We start from the raw sequence: 17,257 nt of genomic DNA on the forward strand, positions 1-17,257 counted from the left end.
AGAGAAAGTAATAGGACACCTGCTGCCTTCTTGTGCCCTCTGTGCACAAACATGTTCACCTACACATGTACACATGAGTAAATAAATCTTGGGTTTTTTGGTTTTTTTGTTTGTTTGTTTTTTTAAGTGGGGGCATTTGGTGGTGATGTGGTTTTTGGTTTTGTTTTGTTTTGTTTTTCTTTGTTTGCTTTGGTTTTTTGAGAGAGAATCTTTCTGTATAGTCCTGGCTGTCCTGGAACTCTGTAGACAGGTGGCCTCGAACTCATAAGTACTAGGATTAAAGGCATATGACATCACCAGCTAATAAATCTTGTTTTTGTTTGTTTGTTTTTGTTATTGTTGGGTTTTGTTTTGTTTTGGGGTGTTTTTGTTGTTGTTGGTTGGTTGGTTGGTTTTTTTGAGACAGGCTTTCTCTTTGTAACAGCCCTAGCTGTCTTGGACTCGCTTTGTAGACCAGGCTGGCTTCGAACTCTGAGATCTGCCTGCCTCTACCTCCTGAGTGCTGGGATTAAAGGCGTGTGCCACCACGCCCACCTCATAAATCTTGTTTTTTAGAAACTGCTAATTGTCCAATTTACGTTTGAGATGAAAGTGCTTCCACCTAGAACAATCCCACTCCCACACACATGTAACACAAATAACTTAAATCTTTGTCTTAGTGTTCTATTGCGATAAAGATTCACCATGACCAAGGCAGCGCTTACAAAGCAAGGATTTAACTGGTGCTTGCTTAGTTCATAATCAACATGGTGGGGAGAGTAGTGACACATGGGCAGGCGTGGCGGTGGAAAAGTAGCTGTGAGTTCTACATCAGGATCTGTAAACAGCAGGAAGAGAGAGACACTGGGCCTGAATTGAGATTTTAAAACCTCAAAGTCCACACCCCTGTAACACGCTCCCTCAGCAAGGCCACACCTCCTAATCCCTCTCAAGTAGTAATACCTCCTGATGACCAAGCATTCAAATATATGAGCCTGTCGGGCCATTCTTAGTCAAACAACACAACTTTTTTTTTTAAAGATTTATTTGTTTATTATTTATACAGTATTCTGCCAGCATATATGCCTATAGGCCAGAAGAGGGCACCAGATCTCATTATAGGTGGTTGTGAGCCACCATGTGGTTGCTGGGAATTGGACTCTGGACTTTTGAAAGGACAGACTGCTTTTAACCTCTGAGCCATCTCTCCAGCCCCCAATCTTTTTTAAAATCATAGAGAAATAAGGAAAATCATTTTTTAAAGATTTATTTATTTATTATTATGTATACAGTGTTCTGCCTGCATATACACCCACAGGACAGAAGAGGGCACCAGATCTCATTATAGATGGCTGTAAACCACCATGTGGTTGCTGGGAATTGAACTCAGGACCTTGAGAAGAGCAGTCAGTGCTCTTAACTGCTAGCCATCTCTCCAGCCCTGGAAAATCATTTTCTAAGTTACTGTTCTACTACTGTAAGGAGACACAATGACCAAGCAACTTATAATATGAATTATTTAATTTGGGAGCTCACAGATCCAGAGAATTCGAGTCCATGACCATGATGGCCGGGAGTGTGGCAGTAGGCAGGCATGGCATTGGAGCAGTAGTTGAGAGCTTACATCTGATTCATGAAGACGAGGCATAGAGAGCTATCTGGGAATGATACGGGCTTTTTATACCTCAAAGCCTGGCCCTGGTAGCACCTTCTTCAACAAGGCCAACCCTCCTCCTAATCCTTCCCAGATGCTTCCACCAACTGGAGACCAGGTTTTCAAATATATGAGTTTATGGGGCCATTCTCGTTTAAACTGCCATAATTATCAATTTTACAATAACCATTAAAACAAATATTGTGTTGTAACATTGGCTTTCAGGTAAGCCAGGCCCAGGGTTCTGTACTTGAGGCTAAGGCAGAGCACCACCTGAACATAGACCAGGCTGGGCGCAGGGAGATGCAGTGAGTGAAAACACTTGATCCTCAGTGATATCTGCTCTTGTGCACACAAGTTATAATGGTTCTCTCTCTCTTTCTCTCTCTCTCTCTCTCTCTCTCTCTCTCTCTCTCTCTCTTTCTTTTTTTTTTTAATTAAAAAAATTTTTTTTCTGTTTTGGTTTTTTGAGACAGGGTTTCTCTGTGTAGCATTGGCTGTCCTGGGCTCGCTTTGTAGTCCAGACTGGCCTCGAACTCACAGAGATCCGCCCGCCTCTGCCTCCCAATACATTGGTTCTCTTAGGTGGGCACTCACAGGCTGCTGTCTTAGAGATTTCGGTATTTTCAGTAGATAGGAGGAACAAAGTAGCATTTAGAAATTGTTTTCTGTGGCATGATTCATCTGATTGATTTATGTCTTAAACACTTCTATGCACAGCAGTGTAGTCACAATCATATAAAAGACAACTGAAAACAAATGTGTAATCACTTTTCTATTCCTTTACAGTCTGCACCTTCCCTGTTTCTTAAAAGCAATTTTGAGTACTTAAGGGGCAATTATCGGAAAGCAGTGAAGCTGTTAAATAGTTCAAACATTGCTGAACATCCAGGCTTCATGAAAACAGGTAAAAGGAAACTGTAGAATTTTGTTGGTCTGCTCCTTATTGCTTGCGGTCCCCCAACTGCACACCACAGGTTTCTTCATTTTAAGTGGAAATGCTCTTTTTTGGTTTTGTTTTGTTTCTTTTTGTTTTTCAAGACAGGGTTTCTCTGTGTAACCCTGGCTGTTCTAGAACTCGATCTGTAGACCAGGATGGCATTGAACTCACAGAGACCCGCCTGCCTTTGCCTCCTAAGTGCTGGATTAAAGGTGTGCGCCACCATGGTTGGCTAAATGGAAATGTTCTAAGCCTGGTACAGTGGCATACTCTAATCCCATCACTAGGTTGACTAAAGCAGAGGGTCTCGAATTTGAGGCCAGCCTGGACTGCTTTTCAAAGCTCTAAAAACAAGGTGTTTCTCTCTCTCTCTCTCTCTATATATATATATATATATATTTTTTTTTTAAAGATTTATTTATTTATTATTATGTATACAGTGGTCTGCCTGCATGTACACCTGCAGGCCAGAAGAGGGTATCAGATCATGTTACAGATGGTTGTGCGCCATCATGTGGTTGCTGGGAATTGAACTCAGGACCTTTGGAAGAGCAGGTGGCACTCTTAACCATTGAGCCATCTCTCCAGCCCACAAGGTTTCTATATTTCTTTCTACAGAAAATTTGTTGAGATTTCAGTGTATAGCTTGCTTCCCCACTGAAAGAAGGCTCTTTGCTTTACTCTAACCTTACCTCTTTGTGTTCCATTTTGTATGTGTGTACCTGTTCAGATATGTGGGGTTTGTTTTTGCTTCTGTGCAGACGTGTGCATCGTTCGTACTTCTCCCAGTTTGCTGCCTTGAGCTCACTGGAGAATGGAGAAAGCAGCTCTACTCTAGTTCCTCTTCGACATTCCTTCCAACACCGCCTCTAGTCCTCCTGCTTTGTGTAGCTCTGTGTCTTGTGCCTCCTGTACCCCAGGCTGGCCTTGTTTATTGAGCTCAGTGTGTCAAGGATGGCCTTGAGTTTTTGATCCCCTACCTCTGCATCCCCAGTGGTAGAATTACAGGGGAATGCCCTGTGAGTGTGGTGCCGGGGATTGACCCCAGGACTTAGGGATGCTCGGATGCACCCGACCTATTAAATTAAATCCCTCGCCTGTTCTCCTGAATTGTGTTTCTGATATTTTGTTGTTTTGGTATGAAATGATCTCTCAAATTATAAATGTGTTCTGAGAGACCTCAGCAGGGAGCTCAAGAGCTGGACGTGAAGCTAGGTCTCTCTGATGGAAACATTTTGTACGGTTGTATATTTTATGTTTTGATTGTTTTTAATGTTGAAGCCTTTAATTTTTATCTCCTATGTAAAATTTGTTTTTGCTATTGATAAGATATGTTTATTAAAGAGTATTTGGAAAATAAAACTTAGCTTAAATTGCCCATATACCATCCCTAGCGTGAATCTGTTGAAGTGTTTTAGTGTGCTTACTATTCTCTTGTTTGTTTTCTTTGAGATGAGGCTTTGCTATGCAGCCAGGTCAGCCTTCCTCTTGCTGTGTCTCTGAACAGCTTTTCCACCACTCAGCTTAGCTCCCAGTCCCCTTCTTTTCCTTTTAATATTACTGTCTATTTAAGACTCGGTGCTGGGAGGTGGTAGCGCACGCCTTTAACCCCAGCACTTGGGAGGCAGAGGCAGGTGGATCTCTTGTGAGTTCGAGGCCAGCCTGGTCTACAAAGTGAGGCCAGGACAGCCAAGGCTACACAGAGAAACCCTGTCTTGAAAAACCAAAAGGAAAAAGAAAAAATTAGAAAAGACTCAGAGTGGGCTGGAGAGATGGCTCAGAGGTTAAGAGCGCTGGCTGCTCTTCCAGAGGTCCTGAGTTCAATTCTCAGAAACCACATGGTAGCTCACAACCATATGTTATAGGATCTGGTGCTCTTTTCTGTCATGCAGGCATACATACAAATGGAATACTTATATGTATAAATAAATAAATGTCTTTTTAAAAGCTTAAAAAAAAAAAACTCAGTACATACAGCTTTGGTAATTCGGCCGTGAATATCCTGTTACCAACTTGTCCTTAATCTGGTGTTTTGTTATGAGAGTAAAGTAAGGCATCCTAATTAGTACATTTTATTGTAATTTTGTTTTATTTTGAGACAGGTCACATTGTGTAGATTATTTTCACTAAACCATTTGAAAAATCTCTTGAGATAAAGGATTGGAATGTAAAAATAAAATAAAAGTTTAGATGGCTTACCAGTTAGGAATAAAGACTGTTCTTCCAGAGGTTCTGGGTTCAGTTCTTAGCACCTACATGGCATCTCACAATTGTCTATAACTCCAAGATCTGACACCCTCACTCACGTACATACATGCAGGCTAAACACCAATGTACATAAAAATAAAAGTAAAAAAATTAAAGCGTAGAAGGAAACTGGGATGAATATTCTACTTTGTGGTGAAGAAGGCTTGCTTAAATGCTATTCAAAGTCCTAGTGTCATAGAGTTTGCAGAGTTAGCTACAGATTTTGATCACAAAAAAAAGTTTAGTTTTTTCATGATTCAAAACACGAATAGTAGCACACACCTTTAGTCCCAGTGGTCAAGAGTCAGAGGCAGGTGGATCTCTATGAGTTCAAGGCCAGCCTGGTCTACAGAACAAGTTCCAGGACAGCCAGGGCTACACAGAGAAATCTGTCTCGAAAACCAACAAAAATCCACAAATAACACACAGATACAAGTCAAGTCACAAAACAAATGACAAATGTTGGTTGGCATGATTATTTGAAACATGTGACAGAAGCTTCTCTGACATACTAGTCAGGGGACAACTGATGGGCCAGATGAGATAGTGCATTCATTTAGAAACAATGCCCAGGTGGGTGTGGCAGATGACACCTGAAATCCCCGCACTCAGGAGGCTTAGGCAGAACTTCCCAAAGGCTCAAAGCCAGCCTCAGCTACATCATGAGTTCTATACCACCAGGACCACAGTGTGAAACCCTGTCTCAAAATAATGGGAATAGTGCTGGGGTTGTGTCCCCCTGTCGTGCACAAAGCTCTGGGTTTCATCCCCAGCACACAGAGCAGGTGTCCTGGTGCCTATTTGTGATCCCTACACTCCGGGAGGGAGAACAGAAGCAAGAGACCTAGAAGGTCATTCTCTCCTGCAGAGGGTTCAGATGAGGCCAGTCTCCCTGCACAAAACGCTGTCTTAGGTGGTAGGTGGTCGGTGGACAGGGCGGGGGTAGGTGAGTAGATAGAGCAAATAAAGAGTGGGCACCTTTAATGCCAGCACTTGGGAGGTAGAGGCAGGTGGAACGCTGTGAGTTCGAGGCCAGCCTGGTGTATAAAGTGAGTCTAGGACAGCCAAGGCTACACAGAGGAACCCCGTCGCGAAAAACCAAAAAACAAGAAAGGAAGGAAGGAAGGAAAAAATATACAGTATTATCCACCAAAAGGGGTTTCTGTATGAGTCTATTCAGTCCTCATGTTTACACTACGCCTCATAAACTGTCCTTTAGGGACTAAGTGACATTTCAAATAGCTTAGTTCACTGGCAGCAACTAAGTCTGGTTTTTATATGAGGAACTACAAGAAAAAATTCTATGCATAAGTTTGTGTTGTTTTCAGGTGAATGCTTGAGGTGCATGTTCTGGAATAATCTTGGTTGCATCCATTTTGCTATGAGCAAGCACAATTTGGGGATTTTCTATTTCAAGAAGGCTCTTCAGGAAAATGACAATGTCTGCGCCCAGCTCAGTGCAGGTAGCACTGATCCAGGTAAGCTGGCACTGGGGAGTTTCAGTGTCCTGCTTGAGAAATACATGATTGAAGTAGCAAGTATGGGGGAGGGCCCCTGGGAGAGGATGAGACACGTTTTGTTTTAAGATGTTATAGTAAGGGGGCTGAAGAGAGCTGGGAGTGATGGCATACACCTTTATTCCCAGACTTTGGGAGGCAGAGGCTGGCGGATCTCTCTGAGTTCCAGGCCAGCCTGGTCTACAAAGACATTCTAGGACAGCCAGGGCTTTGTGTAACAGAAAAACCCTGTGTCTCCAAAAACAACAACAAAAAAGTGGGGCGGGGGCTGTCTGCTCTTCCAGAAGACCCAGGTTTGATTCCCAGCATGCACATGGCAGCTTACAACTGTCTGTAACTCCAGTTCCAGAGGATCTGACACCCACACAGACCTACATATAGGCCAAATACCAAATGTACATTAAAAAAAAGTCACCTAGCCGGGCGTGGTGGTGGATCGCTGTGAGTTCAAGGCCAGCCTGGTCCACAAAGTGAGTCCAGGACAGCCAAGGTAACACAGAGAAACCCTGTCTCTCGGGGGAAAAAAAAAAGTCACAAGCTGGGCGTGGTGGCGCACGCCTTTAATCCCAGCACTTGAGAGGCAGAGGCAGGCAGATCGCTGTGAGTTCCAGACTAGCCTGGTCTACAAAATGAGTCCAGGACAGCCAAGGCTACACAGAGAAACCCTGTCTCAGGAAAAAAAAAAAGTCATAATAAAAGGAGTAGCAGCCATTCAGTGGAGGGTGCAGGCTGTGTGGCAGCCTTGGCTCTGGAGGGTCTTAGTAGCTGTGGTCCTTTGATGTTAGGAAGTAGGAGAAATCTTTAATTACCAAAGCATGAGATCTGGGGAATGGCTCAACAGTTAAACAAGAGGAGCAGACTTTAGACCCAGAGCCTGCATAAATGCTGTATGCCTGCGCTGTCGTCTTCGGTTCACTGGTGATTCCAGACTTAGAGAGCAAGCTCACTAGCTCTTTCAGGGAGGTTCAGTTGGATTGAAAGTCCCTGCCTGCTAGCGTTCTTGTAAACTGTTGGCAAATCTCACAAGTGATGGATTTTGGCACCTGAGCCTTAAAGCAACTTGCTGAGGTTTGCTGCTTATGTTTATATTATGTGGGTCTTTGATCAGAAATGCTTAAATCAAGCAACTTTCTAATTTTTAAAATCATAAGCACCCGCTCAACTAATTAAAAAAAACTTTTTTTAATTATTATTTTTGGTTATTTGAGACAGGGTTTCTCTGTGTGGCCTTACCTGTCCTAGACTCATTTTGTAGACCAGGCTGGTCTCAAACTCACAAAGATCCACCTGCCTCTGCCTCCCAGAGTGCTGGGATTATAGGTGTGCATCACCATGCTTGGCATGCAAAAAAAATTTTTTCCGAGACAGGGTTTCTCTGTGTAATCTTGGCTGTCCTGGACTGACTTTGTTGACCAGGCTGGCCTCCAACTCAACAGAGATCCGCCTGTCTCTGCCTCCAAAGTGCTGCGATTAAAGGTGTGAGCCACTACCACCCAGCAAAAAAAAAATTTTTTTATAAGACTTTTTAGAAAAGATTTATTATGTATACAGTGTTCTGTCTACATGTATGCTTCTAAGCCAGAAGAGGGCACCAGATCACATTACAGATGGTTGGGAACCGTGTGGTTGCTGAGAATTGAACTCAGAACCTCTGGAAGAGCAGGCAGTGCTCTTAACCTCTGAGTCATCTCTCCAGCCCAGAAAAAAATATTTTTTAAGTTGCAAGTGGCCATATTGTGAACTGTGACTCACTGAAAAAGTGTACAACATGGTAACAGTGGCCAAGCAAGCTGAAGTAGGGCAAGATGCTGTAAGGTTCAGAAAGCCAGTGCCTCTGACTTCAGTCTTTACCTTCCTGAAGCAATGCTGCCTAAGAGCTGACACACGCAAGGGCATCACATACATCTGACTGACTGGCAGGTGTGGGGAGGCATAGAGAGACCACCTTGGAGAAAGCCATCAATTACAGTTTCAAATTGGGGTTATTAGTGCTAAACATGGAAGTATTTGCTTGGGAGAATAAGTGCCTTCAGTGCAGCTGAACTTCAGTAATCTGGTCTCCAAATTTTATCACTAGGCAAAAAGTTTTCTGGAAGACCCATGTGTACATTGCTAACCAACAAACGGTATGAGTTGCTGTATAACTGTGGAATCCAGCTGCTGCACATCGGGAGGCCTCTCGCTGCCTTCGAGTGTCTGATTGAAGCTGTTCAGGTGTATCATGCCAATCCTCGTCTTTGGCTGCGGCTGGCCGAGTGCTGCATTGCTGCCAATAAAGGGGTGAGTGCTGCTTGGCTATCTCTTGATACGCAGAAAGCAAAGGTACTTGAGAATCCACGACCTCATTTCCTGTTTCACTGCCACCGAATCTATACAGAGTCTTCTGTTAGCAGTGGGGGCATGGAATTTCGTTTCAAATGTCACTTGCTTAGCTCTAATTCTTGGCAAAGGGTTGACTATGCCAGTGAGAAGACAGCCAGCTCCTGCTGGGCCTGGGCTGTGCCATCTACAAGCATAAAGGTAGTATATGTACCAGGTGGTAAGACAGCGCTGGTTCTGATAGCACCTGGACAGGAGTACATTGGACAGCGCTCTATCCAGTGAAGCACATGACAGTGGACCATCTTCTGAGACACCTTCCTCAGTGTCTAAAATAGGCTGCCCTGCCTTGTTACCTCGAGGTTGGTGGCAGCCTTCTAAATCTCTGGTTGGAGGGGTTGGTGGGTGCAAAGTGGGGGAAATAAGAGCTTCCAGGTATCTGCTCCCCTCACCTCTCTTCCCATGTTCCCTAGGTGTGTGAAGGTTGGAGTAGTTGGTTTCCTAAGGTCTTGCCTGGCATGCCTGCCTGCCATAGGTTGTGTGGGGTGTTGAGGTTCTTTACTGAGTGGAATTTTCTGAAAAACAGACAAAAGATTTAAAAGAAGCATGTGTGCTGGGCTGTTGTGCACTCGGTGTTTAAGTAGTTGATGACTGGAAAACAGCAGCAAAGGGAGTGGTGATGCTCTGCACCGGCCGTTTGTCTGTTGTTTCGCTCAGGATTTTTACTTTGGAGACTGGTTTCTCTGTAGCTGTGGCTGTCCTGGAACACGGATTGTAAACCAGGCCCCAAACTCACAGAGATCTACCTGGCTCTGCGTCCCCAGTGTTGGAATGACAAGCATGCACCACCACGCCCAGTTGCTCTGGAGAGTCTTAGATGTATTTAACATGGCATGGAGAGAGACTGAGACTCTGTGTGTGCATGTGGGCACACACGAGGACTTTGTATATAGCAGCAAAGTTCTCTACCGCTGAGCTGCTTCTTACCCTGTTCTTTGGGGGTTCTCATTTTTCAGTATATGAGTGCTTTGCCTGCATATATATGTCTACACCACAGGTGTATGCAGTGACCAGAGGCCAAAAGGGGGCATCAGAAAGCCTGTGGAACTTGAGTTGCCATGCGAGTTCTGGACACAACCCAGGCCCCCTGCAAAGCAGCAAGTGCTCTTAACCACTGGGCCATCTCTCCTGTACTTTGGGTTTTTTAAAAAATTATTATTATTATTAATTTATTCTTGTTACATCTCAGTGGTTATCCCATCCCTTGTATCCTCCCATTCTTCCCTCCCTCCCATTTCCCCCTTATTCCGCTCCCCTATGACTGTTCTTAAGGGGGATTACCTCCCCCTGTGTATGCTCATAGGGTATCATGTACTTTGGTTTTTAAAAAAGAACTTCAGGGTTTAGTGGGGACAGGAGAATCAGGAACTCATGGTGAGATCATCCTGAGCTACCTAAAACTTCATCTGAAAAACAAAAGACAACTTTCTTATTTGAATCATTTTTTAATTAACTGGTGAATTCTAGGTAGAAAATTTGTTAACTGGGTCTGGGGACTGGAGAGATGACTTAGCAACTAAGAATATTTGCTGCTTTTCCTGAGGACCTGAGAGTGCTATCCAGCAGCTACATCAGGTGGCTCACCACGTGCCTGTAACTCAAGTTCTAGACTCTAGGCCGGCTCTGATGCCCTCTTCTGGCCTCCTTGGACACTGCATGCACTGAAATGAGTGAAGAACTTGATGACTATCTAGAAATCACTTACCTTCTTAATCCTTTCATGGACTTCAGTTGTGAGGACCCTTTGTGTTTAGATAAAGGGCCGCAGGGCAGAGCTTAGTTCCACAGCTCCTGCTGGCTGGCTCCTGTTGATCCTGTAGAGAAGATTCTGGATGTCTCATATAACGATGACTGGGTGGGATTTTACCTCACGATAATTAGAATGAGGTGAAAGGAGAGGTGTGCATAGCTGATAAAGAAACAAACAGGAAAAAAACCAAGGACAACTCTCATGTTACTCTTGTGCCTCAAGACTCACAAACAGGCACATATGCATTACACATACAGATGGGTGGAGCAGGTGGTGGCGTGGGATGGGGGAGATGCAGCTTCACAAAGTGGCTATGATGCTAACCCTAGCACATAGGAGGCTCAAGCAGGAGGATTGCAAGTTTGAGGCCAGCTTGAACTACATAACAAAACTCAATCTCCTAAACATGCATGCATGCAGCACACACATACACACACACAATAATTGTAAACTTTGGGACTGGAGAGGTAGACACTTGCTTCTCTTGCAGAGACCACAGGTTAGGTTTCTAGCAGTCACATGTTGGGACACCCCTCTTCGGCTTTTGCAGGCACCAGTCACACATGTGGTACACATTCACAGCAACAGGCAAACATTTATGTATATAAAGTAAATAAATGTATAAAACATAATAATTATAAGTTAAATGATCATATTTTATACTGTGTCTTAGAGTTCCTTTAAATTTGATTTGAAATATTTTTTGTTTTGTAGACTTCTGAGCAAGAAACTAAAGGCCTTCCCACCAAAAAGGGAATTGTACAGTCTATTGTTGGTCAAGGGTATCACCGCAAAATAGTTCTGGCATCACAGTCTATTCAGAACACTGTCTACAAGTAAGTATTTCGCCATGAGACAGTGTGTCTCTGTGATGACACTGTTCGCACTACAGTTTTAGTGGGAAGTAGCTTGGGCAGTATCTTTTCACAGGAGGATTTTCTTTGTGATGACATTTTATTGTTGCATCAGTAAATACGCCTATCCTGAGTAAATCCACAGTGAGCTGGTCTGTCTACTCTGACTGATTTCATACATGTGTGGTGCTGAAACTGTCCATAGCCTACGGAAGCAGACTATTCATTGTCATGAGTCAGAACATCCAGAAGAGGGCATTTTGGTGTCTCCTTTAGGTCCCGGAAGTAGGGTCAATTGTCTGCTCTCCTCACCTTCTCAGTGAGTCTCCATCCATGAATTCAAACAGCCTCTGATTAAAAATATTCACAAACAAAAAAATTGTAACCATATTGAACATGTACTGACTTTTAGTTCCTTGTTAGTTTTTTAAGATTTGTTTATTGCCAGCATGGTGGCGTACACTTTTAATCCCAGCACTGGGGAGGCAGAGGAAGGTGGATCTCTGTGACTTTGAGGCCAGCCTGGTCTACAAAGTGAGTCCAGGACAGCCAAGGCTACACAGAGAAATTCTGCCTTAAACAACAACAAAAAAGATGTATTTATTTTTATTGTGTGTGTGAGTATTTTCTTGGACTCACTTTGTAGACCAGGCTGGCCTTGAGCTCACAGAGATCAGCCTGCCTCTGCCTCCTGAGTGCTGGGATTACAGGCATGCGTCACCACGCCTGGCTTTGCTTTGTTGAGGCAAGGTTTCTCTTTGTAGCCCTTGCTGTCCCTGAACTCACTCTGTAGCCCAGTTGTCCTCAAACTTAGAGATCCACCCGACTCTGCCTCCCTAGTGCTGGGATTAAAGATGTGCGCCACCACAGTTAATGATTCCTAATAACAGCCAAGTCTGGTCTGTTTTTCTGCTCTTGTTCAGCTTCTTTGTCTTATTTTTTTGAAGTGATGGGCAGTCTTCGGCCATTCCTGTGGCCAGTGTGGAATTTGCAGCCATCTGTCTCAGAAATGCCTTGTTGTTGCTACCCGAAGAACAGCCAGACCCAAAGCAGGAAAATGGCTCCAAGAACAGCAGCCAGCTTGGAGGGAACACTGAGAGCACCGAAAGCGAGACATGCAGGTACCTCCTGTCCTGTTGCTTTATTCTGCTGCAATAAACACCGTGACCAAAAGCAGCTTGGGCAGTGTCTCAGGTACCTATGCTTTTAGAGGCACCACGGCCACAGCAACTCTTGTGACGTATTTAATTGGGGCTGCCTTATGGTTTCAGAGGGTTAGTCCATCGTTGTCATGGTAGGGAATGTGGCAGCACACAGGCAGACGCGGCACTGGAGAAGGAGCTGCGAGTTGTCCATCTGGATCTATATGCAGCAGGAAGAAAGGCACTGAGGCCTGGCTGGAGCTTTAGAACCCTGAAAGCCCACCCCTAGTGACACGCCTCATCATCCTTTTAAATAGTACCACTCCCTGTTGACTAAGCATTCAAATATATGAGTCTAAAGGGGTCATTTTTGGTTTTGGTTCTGGTACTTTAGACAGGGTTTCTCTGTGTAGCCCTGGCTATCCTGGAACTTGCTCTGTAGACCAGGTTGGCCTTGACCTCTGCGAGTTCTGCCAGCCTTTTCCCACCACCACTAGACTTAAAGGGGGGGGGGGGCACCACTCTTTTCAACCCACCACACCATCATTGAGGGAAGCCAGAACAGGGACCGAAGAGAAGCCAAGGAATAGCTCTGCTCACAGGTGTGCTCCACATGGCTTGTTTCCCAGAGTTCATGGTGCTTTCTTACACACTCCAGAGCCATCTTCCCAGGGGTGATACCACCCACAGTGGTCTGGGTCCTTTCATATCAGACAAAAACCAAGAAAATGTGCCCTTCAGACTTGCCTATAGCCCAGTCTGACGGAGGCCTTTTCCCGGGTAAGGTTCCCTCTTCCCCAGTGACTCTAGCTTGTGTCAAGTTGACAAAAACAAACAAACAAAAAACACCGCACCTCCATGGCCTGGAAGCAGTGGCACACGCTTTTAACCATATTGAACAGATACTATAACTTAATTCTTTGCTTTTTGTTTGTTTTTTTTGTTTTGTTTTTGTTTTTCAAGACAGGGTTTCTCTCTGTAGCCTTGACTGTCCTGGGGATACCAATCAAGATGTAATCTTAGTAAATAATAATAAATTAAAATTAAAAAAAAAAAAACCCACACCTCCCTTGGCTTCTTAGGAAGCCTCTCTATCCTTTAGCTAACTTCCTAAGTGGCATCCAGCAGTTCCAACATTCATTCATACCAAAGGAGACCATTTCTGAAGAGAAACAAGGTGAAAGCTAATTGAGGAGAGCACTTTGAGACAAAACAGAAACACATAGGGTTTGGGCTCTTTTGTTTGTTTTTATTTTTTGTTTTGTTTTGTTTTTTGAGACTCGGTTTTTCTGTGCAGCCTTGACTGTCCTAAACTCGCTTTTGTAGACCAGGCTGGCCTTAAACGCACAGAGATCCACCTTCCTCGGCCTCCTTCCTCTGCCTTCCTGAGTTCTGTGATTAAAGGCTTGTGCCACTGTCAGGCAGCCCCCCCCCAAAAAAAAGTGTGTGTGTGTGTGTGTGTGTGTGTATAAATAAAAGACACCAGCTAGAGATGATGGCATACACTTTTAGTCCCAGCACTCTGGAGGTAGAGACAGAGTTCTGTAAGTTCGAGACCAGGCTGGTTTATAGAGTAAGTTCTAGCACAGCCAGGGATATATAGAAAACCTTGTCTGGCATACAACCAAAAAGATGGAAGAAAGAAATTTTTGTTTTGTTTTGTTTTGTTTTTTGAGACAGGGTTTCTCTGTGTAGCCTTGGCTATCCTGGACTCACTTTGTAGACCAGGCTGGCCTCAAACTCACAAGGATCCACCTGCCTCCACCTCCCAAGTGCTGGGATTACAGGAGTACGCCACCATGCCCAGCAAAGAAAGAAAATTTTAACCAAAGTAAAGGTGTGTAAAGATACTTATATAATAGAGGTGTTTGCAGCTAAAGATTATGTAGCAGTGTGGGTGTGCGCTAGGGAAAATACAGTAATGGATAGCACAGGGTGAGAGTGTGAGTGTTTGTAGTGCTAGCCTTCATGCGTTAGTTCCTCTTACGCACGTGCTTTTGTTGTAAGTACTGTGGTGGAGCGGTGAGGTAGGGATAGGAGAACTAATTGCACACTGCTTTGTTTCTTATCTGAGAGTCTTTCTCTATTTCAGCAGCAAAAGCCATGATGGAGATAAGTTCATTCCAGCTCCGCCTTCTTCTCCACTGAGGAAACAGGAATTAGAAAACCTAAAGTGAGTACCTGATGCTTCCACTGGGATGAGCACACTGACTTTGACCTCAGTACACACTGGCAGACGGTGGTCCACATTCTTGCATGCCCGGCTGGGACCTCTGCCTGTGAGTGTCCTGCATGACGTAGCAATCCAGCCTCCTCCTTCCCACCTCATTGCTGACGTTACCTGGCCATGGGTGCTGTGGAAGCAGAGCCAGGTCCCCATGATAGCACAGCCTGTCCTCTTACCCACTCTGCCAGCTCTAAACCCTGTAAGTTTATCTGAATAAATCAGGATAGGGAGGCCATGACGCTAAGGACATAGCCAGGGACGTGTGTCTGACAGGCAGGTGCTTCCTCACTACTGGTGAGCTAGGACCCTCCCAAAGTTACAAGATCCTGATTGGGTCTTATTGAACAACTGGAAAGGTAAGCTTCCTAGTGAGCTGAACAAAAGATGTTGGCTTATAAATAAAAAAGGACTAAAGAAAAAAAGTCTCAAAAATAGGAGCTAAAGAATGGCTCAGGTTTAAGAACACTAAGTCTATTAACTACAGTTTATGGTTTGGTTTGGTTTTTTCGAGACAGGATTTCTCTTTGTAGCCTTGGCTGTCTTAGACTCACTAAGTAGACCAGGATGGCCTCAAACTCACAGCGATCCACCTGCCTCTGCCTCCCGAGTGCTGGCATTAAGGTACCACGCCTGGCTTGGTTTGTTTGTTTTTTTAATGTAGTCACTGGGCTAGCAAGAGATGGCATAGCTAGTAAAGACATTTCCCCACCAAGTCTGAAGGCGTTAGTTTGATTACCACACCTATAAAATACAGAGAAAGTCCTACATGTTGTCCTCTGACCTCTACATTTTAATGCCCAAGTGCACACACGTAAACACACAAAAATTAATACAGTGTAAAAATACAAAAAAGCTAAAAGCGCTTATATTCCACCTGGAGTCAGATGTAATAGTGCACACCTTTAATGACAGCACTTGGCCAGTGGAACCAAGAGGGTCAAAGGTTCAAGGCCAGCCTCTGCTACATGGGAGCTTTTAAAAGAAAAAAGAAAGTCACTAAACCACATTTTTGTCCCCCGTGGAAATGTGTAAAAAGCAAATCACATTATATAAAATTCACCTGGGAGCCAGGTAGTGGTGGTGCACACCTTTAATCCTAACACTTGACACAGAGGCAGGCAGATCTCTTGAGTTAGAGGTCAGCCTGGTGTGCAGAGAGTTCCAGGAGAGCCAGAGCTATGCAGAGAACGCTTATCTTTTTTTCTTTTGTTTTTGTTTTTGTTTTTGTTTTTCAAGACTGGGTTTCTCTGTGTAGCCTTGGCTGTCCTGGACCTGCTTTGTAGACCAGGCTGGCCTTGAACTCACAGCGATCCACCTGCCTCTGCCTCCCGAGTGCTGCGATTAAAGGCGTGCGCCACCACGCCCAGCTAAAAGCAGTCTCAACTGTTTTTTGGTGTTTTTTTGTTTTTTTTTTTAGGATTTATTTATTTATTATGAACACAGTGCTCTGCCTACATGACACCTGCCCACCAGGAGAGGGCACCAGATCTCATTATAGATGGTTGAGAGCCACCATGTGGTTGCTGGGAGTTGAACTCAGGACCTTTGGAAGAGCAGACAGTGCTCTTAACCTCTGAGCCATCTCTCCAGCCCTGAGAACGCCTATCTTGACAAAAACATTGACTAGAGAGATGGCTCAGAGGGTAAGAACACCGACTGCCCTTGCAGAGGTCCTGAGAATTCACTTCCCAGCAACCACATGGTGGCTTACAACCTTCAATAATGAGATCTGATGTCTTCTTCTGGTGTGTAGATGTACAAGCAGGCAGAACACTGTGTACATAATAAATAAATAAATCTTTTAAAAATAAAATAAAAAGTTTAAAAAGCCCACATAGTTTTACAACGAAGCTTAGTTGTTTAGGAATTAAGATGTTTTTAGGTCTAGATAGATGTTTTAAGTTGATAATGATAAGTTGTCATGCAAATTCATTTACATTCAGAATTTTAGATACACTAAGATAGGAAAGATAGTTTCTTCAAGGATGTCAAATACAAATAGCCAAAACACTAAGAATGTAACATTTATGTAATTCCTGATTGTATCATGGTTCTTCTGCTATAGGTAGTTTATTGTAGGTATGTGTAATAATAGAAATGTATACGTAAAAAATAAAAAATGTTTAATTTAAAAAAAAAAAAGGAAAACAAAGGCCAGGCGCTGTGGCACACGCCTGGCATAGACATACTGGTTTACGTATAGTAAATTCAGGGCAGTTATCTTAAGAAAACAAAACAAGGAGCCAGGTGTGGTGGTGAATGCCTTTAATCCCAGCATTTGTGAGGCAGAAACAGGCAGATCACTGAGTTCTAGCCTAGCCTGGTCTACAAAGTCCAGGACAGCCAGGGCTGTTAAGAGAAACCCTGTCTCGGGAAAAAAAAAAAAAATTAACCAAAACCAAAAACATAGGTGAGATGAAAACAGGGCTGGAGGCATGGCTCGGTGTTTAAGGGTACTTGCCGTTCTTCCAGAGGACCCAGGTTCAATTCCAGCACCCGCAATCAGTTGGCTCACAACATTGTTAACTCCAATTCCATGAGTTAATGAAATGTCGTCTTCTGGCTTCC

The 17,257-nt window shown here is 44.0% G+C and overlaps 1 protein-coding gene across 10 annotated transcripts in view; it reads left to right on the top strand.

Moving 5' to 3' along the window:
- Positions 1 to 17,257, top strand: part of CNOT10 (CCR4-NOT transcription complex subunit 10) — a 54,974-nt gene that overhangs the window by 17,256 nt on the left and 20,461 nt on the right. For 7 of the 10 annotated variants that reach the window (XM_084754535.1, XM_084754528.1, XM_084754533.1 and 4 more), the window contains 6 exons: positions 2,423 to 2,540; positions 6,149 to 6,298; positions 8,415 to 8,617; positions 11,181 to 11,302; positions 12,268 to 12,441; positions 14,555 to 14,635. In XM_084754535.1, the coding sequence (XP_084610661.1) occupies positions 2,423 to 2,540; positions 6,149 to 6,298; positions 8,415 to 8,617; positions 11,181 to 11,302; positions 12,268 to 12,441; positions 14,555 to 14,635 (848 nt within the window). The remainder of the gene's footprint in view (positions 1 to 2,422; positions 2,541 to 6,148; positions 6,299 to 8,414; positions 8,618 to 11,180; positions 11,303 to 12,267; positions 12,442 to 14,554; positions 14,636 to 17,257) is intronic. The other 3 variants (XM_084754534.1, XM_084754536.1, XM_084754529.1) reach the window with 1 other exon arrangement.

The sequence above is a fragment of the Acomys minous genome, assembly GCF_964271855.1.
Source record: "Acomys minous genome assembly, chromosome: 13".
In the NCBI taxonomy this organism is placed as follows: Eukaryota; Metazoa; Chordata; class Mammalia; order Rodentia; family Muridae; genus Acomys; species Acomys minous.